We start from the raw sequence: 17,805 nt of genomic DNA, 5'->3' as shown, positions 1-17,805 counted from the left end.
TTCAACCTATCCTGAAAGATGATCCTTTACTCTCACAGATCTTGGGAGACAGACCTGTCCTCGCTTACAGACAACCCCCCAACCTAAAGCAAATACTCACCAGCAACCACACATCACTGAACAAAAACACTGACCCAGGAACCTATCCTTGTAACAAAGCCCGATGCCAACTCTGTCCACATATCTATTCAAGTGACATCATCATAGGACCTAATCACATCAGCCATACCATCAGGGGCTCGTTCACCTGCACATCTACCAATGTGATATATGCCATCATGTGCCAGCAATGCCCCTCTGCCACGTACATTGGCCAAACCGGACAGTCTCTACACAAAAGAATTAATGGACACAAATCTGACATCAGGAATCATAATACTCAAAAACCAGTGGGAGAACACTTTAACCTGTCTGGCCATTCAATGACAGACCTGCGGGTGGCTATCTTACAACAGAAAAACTTCAGAAACAGACTCCAACGGGAGACTGCTGAGCTGGAATTGATATGCAAACTAGATACAATCAACTCAGGATTGAATAAGGACTGGGAATGGCTGAGCCATTACAAACATTGAATCTATCTCCCCTTGTAAGTATTCTCACACTTCTTATCAAACTGTCTGTACTGGGCTAGCTTGATTATCACTTCAAAAAAAAAATTTCTCTTACTTAATTGGCCTCTCAGAGTTGGTAAGACAACTCCGACCTGTTCATGCTCTCTGTATGTGTGTATATGTATCCCCTCAATATATATTCCACTCTATATGCATCCGAAGAACAGGGCCGGCTCTAGGCAACAGCAAAACAAGCTGGTGCTTGGGGCGGCACATTTTTAGGTGCGGCATGGCCGGCGCCAGAATGCCACCCCTAAAAATGTGCCCCGGCTGCCCTAGCTCACCTCCGCTGCTGCTTCCACGGCGCGCGAAACAGCTGATTCGCGCGCCGCTACTTGCCCTCCCTCCCAGGCTCTCAAACCTGTGAGGGAGGGGGAGCAGCGGCGCGTGAATCAGCTGTTTTGCGCGCTGCCGCGGCTCAGGGTCTCCCCCTCCCTCCCAGGCTCTCAAACCTGGGAGGGAGGGGAGATCCCGAGCGGCCGTTTTGCGCGCCGCTGCTCCCCCTCCCTCCCAGACTTGAGAGCCTGGCAGGGAGGGGGAGAAGTGGCACCCGCGCCGCGGCCACTCGGAGTCTCCCCCTCCCTCCCAGGCTCTCAAACCTGGGAGGGAGGGGGAGACTCCGAGTGGCCGCAGCGTGGCGCCGCTTCTCCCCCTCCCTCCCTCCCTCCTAGGCTTGAGAGCCTGGGGGGAGGAGGCAGGGCTGGGGATTTGGGGAAGGGACGGAGTTGAGGCGGGGCTGGGGGTGGGGTAATTAAATAAGGCAGGGGGGCGGCCAAAATTGTTTTTGCTTTGGGCGGCAAAAATCCTAGAGCCGGCCCTGCCGAAGAAGTGGGCAGTAGCCCACGAAAGCTTATGCTCTAATAAATTTGTTAGTCTCTAAGGTGCCACAAGTACTCCTGTTCTTTTTGCAGATACAGACTAACACGGCTGCTACTCTGAAACCTGTCTAATCTCACTGTCTCATGCTGAATCAAACAGCAGCAAAATGGCAAAAGCAAAACCTACAAATGTTCAGCTAACGAAATTTCCACTGCCTACTTTTTAATTTCTCCAACTTATTTTCCTGACCTTACAAAGTGCAAGGGCAGAACAGCTGCAAATGGACTTTATTTTTTGAACCAATACAAAAGTCTAATAAGTGATCTATACTGAGGAAATACATAAATGCATTCTGTTAAATATACTACCTATTTTCCTTATTTCTGTGCTTTGCACATCAGCCTCCAGTGATATTGCCTCAATCTTGTGATGTCATGAAGGCAAGGAAGAAGATAAATTACAGTAGATCCTCAAAGATACAAACGCCAGAGTTACAAACTGACTGGTCAACCAGACACCATGTGAAACCAGAAATAACCAATCAGGCAGTAGCGGAGACCAAAAAAAAAAAAAAGCAAATACAGTACTATGCCTGTGTTGTATCTTGAAGGTAGACACATCTGGGCTGCCTGTCCCCACCTCTATCCCCACCCCCACCCCCTTACAGATTCACAGGCGAAGCTGTGAGCCCTCACTGCCAGCTCAAGGCAGCCAGAGCAAGAGCAGCACTGGGGTCTGCGATTCTTTCATGTAAGCCATGGGTGCTGTTTTCACACACACCCCTTGGGAGGGGGGTTGCTGTTTTCACCACCCCCAATCCCCCCGCTGGGAAGGAGATGCACTGTTTTCACCACCACCACCCCTCACACCCCACCGCAGTCAGAGGACAAGCTTGCCCCAGCAGGGAAAGAAGCTGCCTGCAAGGAAGCTGCCTATGGAACCTGGCCCAGAGTGTGAACTACTGGAGCCGGAGCTGAATTTTGATCAGTTATGGAACATTTCAGTTACGGACAACCTCCTTTCCCGAGGTGTCTAACTCTGAGGGTCTACTGTAATCAGGTTAAGGAGACTGTGTGCTGTCACCAAATCCCACATTTATTTTAAGCATTCTCACTATAGAAGAAATACAGAAAACATCAATAAAGAAAAAACAAAGGTAGGACACAAATTTAGCCATAACACTGCATTGGTATTATGACAATTAGTCACACTGCAAACTTACAAGTAAAACTGTTAGTGGACCATACGTATAAATTACAATACCTGAGGTTTAGTGCATTCCTGTGAGCCAAAATGAAATGAATGCCATATAGGAAGAAAGGAAAAGATGAACATTATCACACTTGCTATAGTACATTCCACCATCAGATAATGTTACAATTATTTTAAAGCGAGTCCTGTTCCCTGATAAATTGGCTGTTTGTGTAAATGTTCTGTAATCCATGCAACAATTAAACATAATGCATTTAGCTTTATTTACAATTTTTGCAAAGTATTGTCATGCATTTTCCATTTTATAACTATCTTTATATAATTTCATCTACATTTTCACTATAGCCAACTTCCTTCAGAGATGCTATTTTGCATGTCATTTTTTGACTATTTCGAACACCAGCTTTTTAAGTACACAATCAATTGGGCCAATGTGAAGTAAAATATTGATAATCTTTCAGCAAACATTTCAGTGATGTGGTAAGTAAGGAGCTTGTACAAAATAAAATTCAAGAATCTAGTTTACTCTAAAGCTATGCAATCTATTTTCTGGATGATGTTATTTTATTTTTTATTATTGATCTTAATGTATTTAACATGCAAATCAAAACATACCCACAATGGATACTAAATTAGATCATTCAACTGAAGACTAATCCAATATACTTGACCATTCATTTCATATGGGGATTTTCAAAATCTTTTTTAAAAAATGTGTTAGTTTATTCATACCAACTTCTAAATTTTAGATAACTGAAGGCCTGATCCTGAGAGATGCTGACTAATGGGAATTGTGAATGGTCAGAACCCCTCAGGAGTTGTACTAAAATAATGCACTTTGCATTCCTATCAGTTTCAGAGAATACATTTCAGTACCATTTTAAAGACATTTAGATTTTCAAACAATTTAGATTTTAAAACAAACAAAAAGCCTTTTGGGTGGCCAAAAGGCAGGAGAATGAAGAAGAGACAACCTACACAGATGTGAGTGACTGGAAAATGCAGTATAGAGAATATAAATAATATCAATGTGATTGGAATGTAAACAATGAAGATTATTTTTATTCTTATAGTGCTTGGTAAAATCTTCAATTTCCATAATTCCGATTTGAACTTGCTGCTCTTAATATTTTCCCTAAAAAAAGGATCTCAAGTAATTAAATAATTAATTTAAATTATACGTTGATTTAAAAAAAAAATTGTCAGTAATTATTTCAGGTTTTACTGACAGTCTACCTGGCATTCTCATAATGTATTTCCCAGTAGACTTGTAAATTCATTATGAACTTCAACAGAATGATTAACAATGAGCTTTTGCTCTTAGTACTGGATTTAAATCTACACCAACCCATTATGTATTCTTAAAAAGTAATTTATACAACACGTGTGGCCCTCCTAAAGCAAATGACATTCTCAAGTCTAGTTACCATTTTTCAAATAGTAGATTAGATGTATAAGTTACATCTATATAAAAACCATCAATGATTCCTTCCTCCACATCACCCAAACATGCATGCCACATAAAGGTGGTTTGTGATAAACTAGTATAATCTCTTATCTTAAAACTGCAAAAGAGTTATACGAATGAGCCAAATGAAATGACTCAACTCAGAAATTCATAATAAATTTGGAAAAAATCAAAATTGCACAGAACATTAAGCCATTAAAAGGGGCCTGTTGTATAAACAAAATACATAAAGTGTTGCTGTAAGATGTATTTATTTAACTCAGGAGGAAAAAATCTCTAACAGTGGATGTAATCAAACATCTACACATTTACAGTCATGCAATGGATTACAACAGGGAATTGGCAACAAGTAAAGGAATGTGGATGGGTAGGGAGAAAATGAGGGGAAAAACCACTACTTCAAATTAGAGACAGCATTTTTAAAACAATCAAGCCCTGATTCTGCAAACACTTGTGTGCTTGAGTAACTTTATACTCAATATGACCAATCACATGCATAAAGTTATCTATGTGTGTAGTAGTATATTTTTGGAGGTTCAGGGCCATAAAAAAACAGCTGAGTACAGGATCTGAAGGCCACTTACTTTTCTGAGTATTTTGTATGCTGCTGAAGTAAACAGCAAAACTAATTACTCTTATCCTAGTAGACCCTTGCTCAATAGAAAAATAAAATAATCCAACAAATAATTTTGTAGAACACATTTAAAATATTAGTACTTATGATCCTTCATCTTTTATGAAGAAAGCCTATAATTTTCAACCTGTAAAATTACACAAAAACTATTTTAAAGAAAATTCTGACGATGTTTTGTCTGATGATAAAGGACAGACTGCAGTATTTCACTCTGGGCAAAAATATCATGGTTCAGACTGAAACTTCTGGTCTTGTATTAGTCAGCAATAAAAGTTAGTTTAATATTCCCAGCTCTGGGTCTTGCATAGAAAAATGACAAGCCAAATCATGGACTATTTCTACCACAACGCAATACAGGTCTTTTCAGAAAACAATTGCTATACATAAAAATGAATGCTTTACTGATTAGCCACAGGAATACTGTACTCCAAAATATTTCCATTACATTTTCAATTATTGACAGGAAATTTAAATCACATGTATTAGGTAACTGATTTGTTTCAAAGTTGCCAAAAATGACTGGAATTGTGAGTAAAGCTATGTGCTGTCCTCTTGCCAGCATTGTTTAACAACAATAAATGTGCAACAAGCTAAGTGTTCTCAACTGAGTTATGAAGCAAATTACATGGGCACACGCACTCATTTTGGGACAAATTCACTGATACCCTAAGGAGAAACTCCCACAGTGAATTTGACCTTTCAGGTAATTATTTTTGTAAAAATGTTTTTCCCTTGTCTTGTATTTAAAACAAATATAGGTAACTTACCGTATGATAACCTCTAGGTAAAGGTGGCTTCCCCACAGGATAAGGATCCACAGTATCAATAATAGTTTGTCTTTCTCCTTTTTGATTGATTTTCCTAAATCTCCTTCGGGATTGTCTATGGGAAGCTTGACGCTGGAAATATTCTTCATTTTCATCCATATAGTCCACCTATAATAAAATAAATACAATGAAGGATCATTTCCCTACAAATGAAAGTTACTGCATATTCTGCAATAAAAGAGAAGCCTATCTTTTCTTTTACTCTTAGTCATGTGGAAGCTTTTATTTTATACAATCCTTAAGTATAAGTGCCACTGATACTGAACAAGCCCACTTTAGTTTAAACTTTAGTTTATGAAAGGGCACTTTGAACTCCATTTCAGAAAATGTGGTTGGTTATGAATTTCCTGCATTTTCAACAGTGAAAAGCATGAACTCGGTGCCAAGAAATCAAATGTCCGCAGGGATGAGAAAGAACAAGTATTACCATGAAAAGAGTTATTGAGCACTTTCACATATTATATAAGTGCCTTACTCTATTTAAAAAAAAAAAAAGTTAACATCCTTTTCCTCAATTTTTATTCTTGCACAGTGATGTTTTTGTCTATGCAATACACTGGCAAACGAAGCTCTCCCATGGGAAGGAACTTGTAGCTTTCCTACAGATTTCAACGGGTCATACTGGGACCTTCCACTCCCATCCTGCCTCTCTTCAATAGGCAACACTGTTTTAATTACGTATTTTAAATATTTTGAGACTTTAAAGAGGAATTTTCACATCAGAGAAATTTGAAAAAGATTAAATTTACATAAAAAGAAATTTACTTTGTAATAATAGCAAAGGAAAAAAACCCAGAACATTTCTAGTAGATGAGTGTATGAATAAGGAATTTTCTGCTCAGCAATATCAATATCCTCTCTGTGTTCTGGAGGTGTTCTGGTGTTCTGCAGCAAAGTCGCAGTCATGTTACTACATAGTAATGTATTGCTATGAAAATATTTTTACAATTCAGAATTCTGACTTTCATGCAAGATAAAGTTTGTAGTAATTTGGCTTTTTGTATCTCTCTCCCCTGTGCCCATCTTACTATTAAAACACCATCATTTCATGCTAGAATTACACCACATTTACAAGGAAGCAGAAAGTGGCAAAAACTGTCTAGTATTTTCCTTATGTGCAGATTAAATCCAGTCACATTCCTCAATCTGTATCCCAAGGCCAAAAAGATTATTCCCCAAGAGAAATAGGCCGTAAGTAGTGGTAGGTGGGTTAAGAAAAGAAGATGATGACAAACTACCACCATGCAGGTGATTTTTTCCTTGTCATGTTTCTTTTCACCATCTATACAAATTACATTCTGCTGACATGACAAGAAGTTTTAATAAGAACCAGTCCTACCCTAACCAGGTGTATAAAGTATGACTAAACATAACTATTAAGGGTATGTCTACAGCACAATTAGATACCTGTGGCTGGCCCATGCCAGTGACTCAGGCTCATGGGGCTTGGGCTAATGGGCTGTTAATTGCAGTGTAGACGTTCAGGTTTGGGCTGCAGCCCAAGCTCTGGGACCCTCCCACCTCATAGAATCCTAGAACTCAGGCTCCAGCCCAGGCCCAAAAGGTCTACACCATTATTAAACAGCTTTGCCCGAGCAAGCTGGCACAGGCCAGCCACAGGTTTTTAATTGCAGTGTAGACATACCCATAGACACTTATGGTATGCAACAGATGTGTGGTGATGACTTCGTAGCTGCTCCACATGTTGTCCTCTGAATATTGAGTTCTTTCCACTCAAAGTGCAGTCAGTCCTCCAAAAGGTTGGGCCAAAGTATACTTCAAAGGTTTAACTAAGAGGTTCCAAAGCTCTTCTTATTCACGACCTACTTTCGATGGATTGTCAGCTAAGTGCCCTCATCCAGCACCTACCACAGGCCCCTCTCATCATGCCTTACCACAGCTGCAGCTTTTTTTTTCAGGTCTCTTTTCCCTGTCACCCCGCTAGGCCCCTTTTCTTATTTTCTCTGTCCTCTCCCCCCCCACCCCCCACATTTTGTGTCCCTCACTTTCCTCCAACCCATCAAAGAGCTGTGTACCAAAGGCATTCATTGGTACCACCCAAAGCTAAAGATGGGTATCATAGCAGCAGGAATTGGGGATAGCAAGCTGTTCCCGGAACCTGCAGCCACATATACAAGGTACAATGGAAACAGGGAGACAAAGTGAGTGGATTCACACCTTGAAAGGAGCTGACTGCCATTTTCCCCACAGCAGAATTATGGGGTTTGGATTGGAGGGCGGGGGGAGGAATGGGCATTTCTCATTTCTACTTCCCTCTATGCTGTGAAGTCATTAAAATAGAATGCATCAGAGTTTTATTAGCAGGATGGTGACAGAGGACAAGGTAAACTGCTATTACACAACCAATGTATTAATTTAGAGCAGGGGTCTCAAAGTCCCGGCCCATGGGCCATCTGTGGCCCGAGAACCTCCCCAATGTGACCTGCGGTGCTCCAGCAATTTTGGGGCTGGGTCTCTCCCTTGGCACCACCTGCGGGGCTGTGCCTCCGCGTGTTGCCCCCACCCTGAGCGTCCCTGCACCCAATGGGAAACTGCCCACCCTGCGTTGGAGCCCCAGGTAAGCGCCACATCCCCCAACCCTCTCCCAGAGCCTGCACCCCCTCCCCCTTCCCACACACCTCCTCCCGCCTCCAACTCCCTCCCAGAGCGTGCAACCCCACTCCCTACCCCAGCCCAGAGCCTGCACCCAAACTCCATTCTGCACCCCAGGCCCCTCCCCCACCCAAACCTCCTCCCAGAGCACAACCTCTCACCCCTTCTGCACCCAAATTCCCTCCCAGAGCCTGGACCCCTACCCCAGACCTCCTCCCCCACCCAAACTCCCTCCCAGAGCCTTAGGCAGGTGGGGTGCAGAGTTGGGGGGGGGTTCTGGGTGACATGAGTGATATTATTGGCCCGCTGAGAGGATTTGAGGACTGGCACTGGCCCTAAGGTAAATTAAGTTTGAGACCCCTCATTTAGAGTGAAAGTGGCAAAGAATTTAAAAAACCTGAAGACTAATGGATATACATTTTAAATAAGTTAGAAAGTTACACTTTGTGTGAAAGCTATTCTTTAATGCTTCTAGAAGTCAGGCCATTTGGATCTCTATCCTTGGAGATTTTTAAGAGCAGGTTAGACAATAACCTCAGGGATGCTCTAATACTTAGTCCTGCCTTGAGTGCAGGGAACTGGATTAGAAGACCTCTCGAGGTCCTTTCCAGTCCTATGATTCTATGATATACTGCAGGTATGAATAACTGATTTCTAAAACATCTCCAGTAAATACAGATGGCATTATTTTCAGCAATTGAATATGATTTGCCCTGCATTTGGATAATATGGTGCTTGGATAATTTGGTGTATGGCTATATGGTGATTATGTCTGTATTGTCTGAATACCACGTCCTTCAGAAAGAGAGCAAAAGTATTTAATCTCTCCTGTCATGGAGGTATATCTGTTTGGATGATGTGCCCTATGACACTGATAGAACTGTTGAATTTGAGAAAACTCTGGGGAATAAAGCTATTCTGCACTGGACCACAGCAGGTGTTCTAAATGACAAATATGTCTTTACACTAGTAATGATGACAAAATTTTAACTATAATAGTAAAAAATATCCCTAAACTGCATTCTCAAGCCTTACATGTCTGGAATAAAACAGAATTTAATCATCAACTGTTAATAATTCTTAAACTAAACTTAGTTTATCAATTTTAAACAAAGATGCTTAATTATCATGTCATAAATACTCGTGGATAATCATAGTTGTCATCTCTACTTCAAATATGATTGTCTTATCCTTACAGGCATTTTTAAATAGACTTTTTTAAACTTGCAGTTTATCTTTATTGAAAGGTTTATTTCATTCATTTAATTAAATGGTGTTTCCAACTTTTGTGCTATGTATTATGATTGCAAACTAGGGCATTACATTAAAAAAAGAAAAACCACACACACTAAATTTAGTTCTACCTTAAACTGAGTATAGTATAGACAATTCAAAGTAATTTCAAGCGTTACCTAATTTTGTCTATGCTTAATGAGAACTTGAAAGTGTAATTTAATTTGAAAAAATACTGTTTGAAAGAAATGGGTACCACAATCTTACCACAATCATTTCAGATGGCTCTAAAACAATGCATTCACAGCCACGCCTGAAGCTTCCTGCAGAACGCTTGCCAAAACTGAGGAAGAAAAACACCTAATCAGAACAAAATCAAAACTGTAATACAACTCAAGAAAGTATTTAAAAACTCTCCCCAGACACTTAAAAAGACTAAAAAATACATACATGCCCAGAGCAAAATTTTTGTGCAGATTTCCCCCCTTTGATTAACTGATAAAAAGAATGCCAATGCCAATATACTTTTGATTTATAGAATTTAGGAAGAACTGTTTGTACAGCACCTAGTACAATGAGGGCTCCTAGGCACTATGATAGCTATAGTAGTAGCAATAATTGTAGATGTGAAACAGTTACATTGATATATATGCAAATAACCAAGTCACAATGCACAAAAATACCAGCAATATCAAAGAGGCTTTCTAACACCTATATATGCTTTATAATTAAATATAATGTGCTACATTTAAAGATTATTCTTATAGCTGAATGGATGGGGTTAGAAAGCTATTCAGCTCTTTACCACATATCCTTCCTTAAAATAATGTCATATGTTGATTCTCCATTGCTGTCTACAAGAAAAAACAGAGTATGACTGTAATGAGAAATAGTTTAAATATTTGCCCATTTAAAGGAATAGGAGCATATAGATAGACCTCAAAATCCTACAAGACTTAAAAGTTGCATGTGGTGTCAAAATGTTAGATTATATTCACACATTGTTAGATGTAAATTTTTTTTTTAATACACTACACTGAAATGTGATAAAATTGCAAATGTCTGTACCTCTGATAGCAATAATATATTTTGCTGTAATTACAGATATAGTATAAAGAGATACACTGAATGCTATGTATTAACACAAGATAGTATAAGATCTTAGGACCCACTGGAAAACTGGCGTGAACAACCTGGGGACTGACTCCTTCCATTGGGGAATTCCTGGCTAGCATATAGATGGTATAGTCAACTTGATGCTGCCCCTGATAGGAGATACTCTGAGATAGGAGGGGGAGTGGCTGGAACACCATTAGGTCCTCAAGTCCTAGAACAGTGGAACAGCTGTTGGGAGCCTTTACAAGCTGGGATAACATTGATCCAGTTTGTGCCAGAAGTAGAATTGCTCTTTACCCTTTCTGCCTGCTGCTTGACCCCAGGATTATGGGAAGGGATATGGAAAGATAAGGACATCTGCTCCACTTCCTACATTCCTGCAATGGAAAGAAATTGTCCAGATTCTAGGACCTGGTCCTTGATATTCAAATCAAATATTTTGCTGGCGATGTCCAACTTCCTTGAACTAAAGTGATCCAGCCACAAAGTTTTCCAACATATTGACTCCCTTTTTCAGGTTGTGCACTCTGACAAGATTTTGAGGTGGTCTTACAAGTTAAAAATGCATAGTATGTATAATAACTACAAAATTAACTATCCAAACTGACAAATATACTGTAAGTAACTAAATACAACAATGACGAGTGTCAAAGAAATTCCTATAAAACAGTAATCGTTGGACAAATTATATACATACACCTCTACCCCGATATAACGCTGTCCTCGGGAGCCAAAAAAATCTTACCGTGTTATAGGTGAAACCGCGTTATATCGAACTTGCTTTGATCCGCCAGAGTGCGCAGCCCCGCCCCCCAGAGCACTGCTTTACCGCGTTATATCAGAATTTGTGTTATATCGGGTCACGTTATATCGGGGTAGAGGTGTGTGTATATATATACACATATATTTTGCAATGTAGTGCTCAAAGTAGTAAAGATGGCTTTTTTTCAAAAGCTTGAAAAAAAAAATTGTACTTCTTTCATCAAAACAGTTTTATCCAACAAACCTCAAAATTTTTAATAAACATTCGCCGTGTCAGACGAGTATCATAAATTTGAGTGGGAAAATGAGGATTAAAGACATTTTTGGAAAGGGATGTCAAAAATCAAGCTTACTGTCCCAACCTTAAAAACAGAGTTACTAATGTAATTCCAGACTTTGAGATTGTACCTATTTATCTATTACACAATAATGCTGCTATGCATCATTTACTGTTTTATTTAAAAAACAAACAACAACAACAAAACCCCATGTATACCACGTAATGCTTTCTTGATTTTTCTCAATTTCATAATGAGGCCAACTAGGAACTTAATATGTCATTCTTAATGGTATTTCTAGTGAATCTACTACTACCCTCCCACCCTGCAGGGTGATTAGTAAAGAATGAAAAATGTCACTTGTCGTCCAAGTGGTGATTCATGCACAACAGCATTTCAATAACTTGCAAAGAAGGCAGTCAAATATTGAAAAGCAATACCAGCTGTGCTCCTTCACCATAACAATGTACATGTTTAATGGTACATGAGATTTTTACAATAGACAAGGATTTTACAAAATATTGAGCCTTTTTAAAGATTCAATAATAAAAAAATCTAAAATCTGCTCAATAAGTTGCACAAATTTCCAGAGGCAAAGATAAGCATTCTTCTATTACTGAATACTAAAAGAATGTGTGCTGCCTTACTCATCAACACATTCTTGAATTTTAATCAAATTGCAGCTACCTTTAAAGGGAGAAGGGAAAATTAAACCATTACTTCATTAATTCTTTGAAAAATGCCTTTAGAATCTAAACTATTTGATTTTTTTGTCATCACCCACACCAATAACCAAATCAGCTACATAAAAAAAATCTCAGGACAAAAAAAAAAACACACCTAATCAACCACCACTTGATTGTAAACAAGACGTGGTGGCAAGAATGTAAATTTGTATCCTAACTGGAAAAATCAATCAAGGTAAGATCTCTATGTTTCCCTATGATACCCCAAAAAGATTGATTTCTAACAGTACAGTTTTTACTCTAGGTGAGAAATCTGTTCTTGTCACTAGGTTTTTTAACACAAGCTTGAAGTAAGATTTTTGAATACACCAGAAAGTGAAACAAATACTTGCCTTTCCACTCCACTCTTGCCCCTCTTCTTCTGGAGTTTTTTTGCTGTCTCTTATGGACAGGAGCTTTTAGTTCTCAACCACTGAATTTGGCCTGACATCACCCTCTTGTCTAATTTTCAAGTTTTAGGAAAGCAAATACAAGAAGACAACACATTCCAAAACTCAGTCCTGCTTACTTACCACAAGTCTGAATTACCTGCAAGGGCTTTAACTCGCAGCACAAGGGAGCAAACAGTCAATGCATTAAGGCAGAAAGCATGCATTGAATCAACACTTGTGAAAAAATTTCCAGTTTTTAAAAGGCACAATAATATCCTACTAATAATAGGATAGGATGTTAGAAACTGACCACCAGTATATTTACCAAAGTTTCGCCGTTGCACTTATGAATTATCATTAGTATGTATACAGTTAAAACGTACTGAATTACTGACATTCCTATAAGCAACAGGGGATATACCCTGGCACTTAAATATAATAGAATTAGGGCTATCCATTAATCACAGTTAACTCACATGATTAACACAAAAAAATTAATGGCAATTAAAAAAGTTAATCGCGATTAATCACACTGTTAAACAATTGAATACCAATTGAAATGTATTAAATATTTTGGATGATTTTCAAATATATTGATTTCTGTTACAACACAGAATACAAAGAGTACAGAGCTCACTTTATATTATTTTTATTACAAATATTTGCACTGTAAAAATGTTAAATGAAAAATAATATTTTTCAATTCACCTCATACAAGTACTATAGTACAATCTCTTTATCATGAAAGTGTAACTTAAAAATGTAGATTTCTTTCTTTTGTTTGTTTGTTTCATAACTGCACTCAAAACCAAAACAATGTCAAACTTTAGAGGCTACAAGTCCACTCAGTCCTACTTCTTGTTCAGCCAATCGCTAAGACAAACAAGTTTGTTTATATTTATGGGAGATACTGCTGCCTGCTTCTTATTTACAACGGCACCTGAAAGTGAGAACACGCGTTTGCATGGCACTTTTGTAGAAGGCATTGCCAGGTATTTACATGCCAGATATGCTAAACATTCGTATGCCCCTTTATGCTTTGGCCACCATTCCAGAGGACATGCTTCCATGCTGATGATGCTTGTTAAAAATAATAATGCGTTAATTAGATTTGTGACTGAACTCCTTGGGGGAGAATTGTATGTCTCCTGTTCTGTTTTACCCACATTCTGCCATATATTTCCATGTTATAGCAATCTCGGATGATGACCCAGCACATGTTCGTTTTAAAAATACTTTCATTGCAGATTTGACAAAATGCAAAGAAGATACCAATGTGAGATTTCTAAAAATAGCTAGAGCACTTGACCCAAGGTTTAGGAATCTGAAGTGCCTTCCAAAATCTGAGAGGAACGAGTTGTGGAGCATGCTTTCAGAAGTCTTAAAAGACTAACACTCCAAAGCGGAAATTACAGAACCCGAACCATCAAAAAAGAAAATCAACCTTCTACTGGTGGCATCTGACTCAGATGATGAAAATGAACATGCAGTCAGCCAGCACTGCTTTTGATCATTATTGAGCAGAACCCATCATCAGCATGGACGCATGTCCTATGGAATGATGGTTGAAGACGAAGGGACATATGAATCATTAGTGCATCTGGCATGTAAATATCTTGCAACCCCAGCTACAACAGTGCCATGAGAACGCCTGTTCTTACTTTCAGGTGACGTAAATAAGAAGCGGGCAGCATTAGCTCCTGCAAATTGAAACCAAACTTGTTTGTCTGAGCAATTGGCTGAAGTTGGACTGAGTGGACTTGTAGGGACTGTTTTATTTTTGAATGCAGTTATTTTTTGTACATAAGTCTACATTTGTAAGTTCAACTTTCATGATAAAGAGACTGCACTCCAGTACTTGTATGAGGTGAATTGAAAAATACTACTTTTGTTTTTTACAGTACAAATATTTGTAATAAAAATAAATATAAAGGGAGAACTGTACACTTTGTATTTGTGTTGTAACTGAAATCAATATATTTGAAAATTTAGAAAACATCCAAAAATATTTAAATAAATGGTATTCTATTATTGTTTAACAGTGCAATTAATTTTTTAATCGCTTGACAGCCCTACATACAAAGATTAGGGTTGGAAAAGTTCTCCGGAGGGCATCTAGTCCAAACCCTTGCTCAAAGCAGGACCAACACCAACTAAATCATCTCAGCTAGGGCTTTGTCAAGCTGGGCCTTAAAAACCTTTAAGGATGGAGATTCCACCACCTCCCTAGATAAACCATTCCAGTGCTTCACAACCCTCCTAGTGAAATAGTTTTTCCTAATATCCAACCTAGACCTCCCCCACTGCAACTTGAGACCATTGCTCCTTGTTCTGTCATCTGTCACCACTGAGAACAGCCTAGCTCCATCCTCTTTGGAACCCCCTTCAGGTAGTTGAAGGCTGCTATCAAATCCCCCCTCACTCTTCTCTTCTGCAGACTAAATAAGAACAATTCCCTCAGCCTCTCCTTGTAAGTCATGTGCCCCAGCTGCCTAATCATTTTCGTTGCTCTCTGCTGGACTCTCTCAAATTTGTCCACATCCTTTTTGTAGTGGGGGGCCCAAAACTGGATGCAATACTCCAGATGTGGCCTCAGTGCCAAATACAGGGGAATAATCGCTTCCCCTCAATCTGTTGGCAATGCTCCTACTAATGCAGCCCAATATGCCATTAGCCTTCTTGGCAACAAGGGCACACTGTTCACTCATATCCAGCATCTCATCCACCGTAATCCCCAGGTCCTTTTCTGCAGATCTGCTGCTTAGCCAGTCGGTCCCCAGCTTGTAGCAGTACATGGGATTCTTCCGTCCTAAGTGCAGGACTCCGCCCTTGTCCTTGTTGAACCTTCTCAGATTTATTTTGGCCCAATCCTCCAATTTGTTTAGGACACTCTGCACCCTATCCTTACCCTGCAGCATATCTACCTCTCCCCCCCCCCCCCCCCAGCTTAGTGTCTTCTGTGAACTTGCTGAGGGTGTAAATCCCTCCCACCATCCAGATCATAAATGAAGACGTTGAAGAAAAACGGCCCCAGGACTGATCCCTGGGGCATTCCACTTGATACCAGCTGCCAAATAGACATAAAGCCATTGATCACTACCTGTTAAGCCTGAAGATCTAACTAGCTTTCTATCCACCTTACAGTCCATTCATCCAATCCATACTTTTTTTTTAACTTGCTGGCAAAAATACTGTGGGAGACTGTATCAAAAGCTTTGCTAAAGTCAAGGTATATCACATCCACCATATCCACAGAGCCAGTTATCTCATCATAGAAGGCAATCAGGTTGGGCAGGCATGACTCACTCTTGGTGAATCCATGTTGACTGTTCCAGATCACAATCCTCTCCTCCAAGTGCTTCAAAATGGATTCCTTGAGGACCTGCTCCATGATTTTTCCAGGGACTGAGGTGAGGCTGACCAGTCTGTAGTTCTCCGGATTCTCCTTCTTCCCTTTTTTAAAGATGGGCACTATATTTGCCTTCTTCCAATCATCTAGGACCTCCCCCAATCACCACGAGTTTTCAAAGATAATGGCCAATGGCTCTGCAATCACATCCGCCAACTCCCTCAGCACCCTTGGATGCATTGCATCTAGCCCCATGGACTTGTGCATTTCCAGCTTTTCTAAATAGTCCTTAACCTGTTCTTTCACCACTGAGGGCTGCTCACCTCCTCCCCATACTGGGCTGCCCAGTGCAGCAGTCTTGGGGCTGACCTTGTCTGTGAAGACCAAGGCAAAAAAAAGCATTGAGTACTTCAGCTTTTTACACATCGTCTGTCACTAGGTTGCCTCCCCCATTCAGTAAGGGTCCCACACGTTCCCTGACCATCTTCTTGTTGGTAACACACCTGTAGAAACCCTTCTTGTTACCCTTCACATCCTTGCTAGCTGCAACTCCAATTGTGCTTTGGCCTTCCTGATTACACCTCTGCTTGTTCGAGCAATATTTTTATACTCCTCTCTAGTCATCTGTCAAAATTTCTTGTAAGCTTCCTTTTTGTGATTAAGCTCACTGAAGATTTCTCTGTTGATAGAAAATATGGCAGGTGACCAGCTTGGCTTCTTTCTGCACATTGGGATGGTTTCTTCATGCTCCCACAATAAGGCTTTAAAATACAGCCAGCTCTCCTGGACTCCTTTTGCCCTTATATTAGCCTCCCAGGAGAGCCTGCCCATCAGTTCCCTAAGGAAGTCAAAGTCTGCTTTTTTGAAGTACAGGATCCGTATTCTGCTGCTCTCCTTTCTTCCTTTTGTCAGGATCCTGAACTCAACCATCTCATGGTCACTGCTGCCGAGGTTGCCACCCACTTCTACTTCCCTACCAATTCTTCTCTGTTTGTGAGCAGCAGGTCAAGAGGTGCACGGCCCCTAGTCGGTTCCTCCAGCACTTGCACCTGGAAGTTGTCCCCAACATTCTCCAAAAACTTCCTGGATTGTCTGTGCACTGCTGTATTGCTCTCCCAGCAGATGTCAGGGTGATTGAAGTCCCTCATGAGAACCAGGACCTGTGATCTGGAAACTTCTGTTAATTGTCCAAAGAAAGCCTCACCTACCTCATCCTCCTGGTTTGGTGGTCTATAGCAAACGCCCTGTGACACTGCAGTCTATATGGTTTTATAAAAGTATGATAAGAAGTGAATATAATGTAACAGATATGCTTCATGCAAAAGGTCTCTTGTAAAGTATCATTACAAAGCTTATAATCTACTGAGTGTGATCATCCTATTTGTATAAATGTACCACTCTTGTATCTAAAACTAGAAATATAAAATATAACTCTGAGGGTCTGTTGTAATTATGCAAAGTGTGGGCCATTAATTGTGGTTTGGAATCCTGATGATTCCCAGGACCATTGTCTGCAGATGGCTGTGTTTTACCTGTGACTCTTCCGGTATGTGTGTGTGCTGGCAAGTGGGTAATGAAGTCTTGCAGGGACATGTGATCTTGTCACCTGAACTGGAATCCATTTTTAACCTGGTTCTTTTCCAGTGAGGGGGATGGAAATCCAGAAGGACAAAGGCCTTATGCAAAAGATATATAAAGGGGTGGAACAGAACAGAGAGAGAGAGGAGCCATCATGAAGAATACCCTAGCTACCACCTGTGCTG

At 40.0% G+C, this 17,805-nt stretch overlaps 1 protein-coding gene across 24 annotated transcripts in view; it reads right to left on the bottom strand.

Moving 5' to 3' along the window:
* RAPGEF2 (Rap guanine nucleotide exchange factor 2) overlaps positions 1-17,805 on the bottom strand; it is a 326,588-nt gene that overhangs the window by 140,271 nt on the left and 168,512 nt on the right. For 20 of the 24 annotated variants that reach the window (XM_065597906.1, XM_065597907.1, XM_065597913.1 and 17 more), the window contains 3 exons: positions 9,688-9,763; positions 5,515-5,682; positions 2,697-2,714 (listed from right to left, as the gene is read on the bottom strand). In XM_065597906.1, the coding sequence (XP_065453978.1) occupies positions 2,697-2,714; positions 5,515-5,682; positions 9,688-9,763 (262 nt within the window). The remainder of the gene's footprint in view (positions 1-2,696; positions 2,715-5,514; positions 5,683-9,687; positions 9,764-17,805) is intronic. The other 4 variants (XM_065597910.1, XM_065597901.1, XM_005299311.5 and 1 more) reach the window with 1 other exon arrangement.

This window comes from Chrysemys picta, chromosome 5 (assembly GCF_011386835.1).
Source record: "Chrysemys picta bellii isolate R12L10 chromosome 5, ASM1138683v2, whole genome shotgun sequence".
Taxonomy (NCBI): Eukaryota; Metazoa; Chordata; order Testudines; family Emydidae; genus Chrysemys; species Chrysemys picta.
Note: the sequence above shows the minus strand (reverse complement) of the source record. Positions and strands in the feature narration are given on the sequence as shown.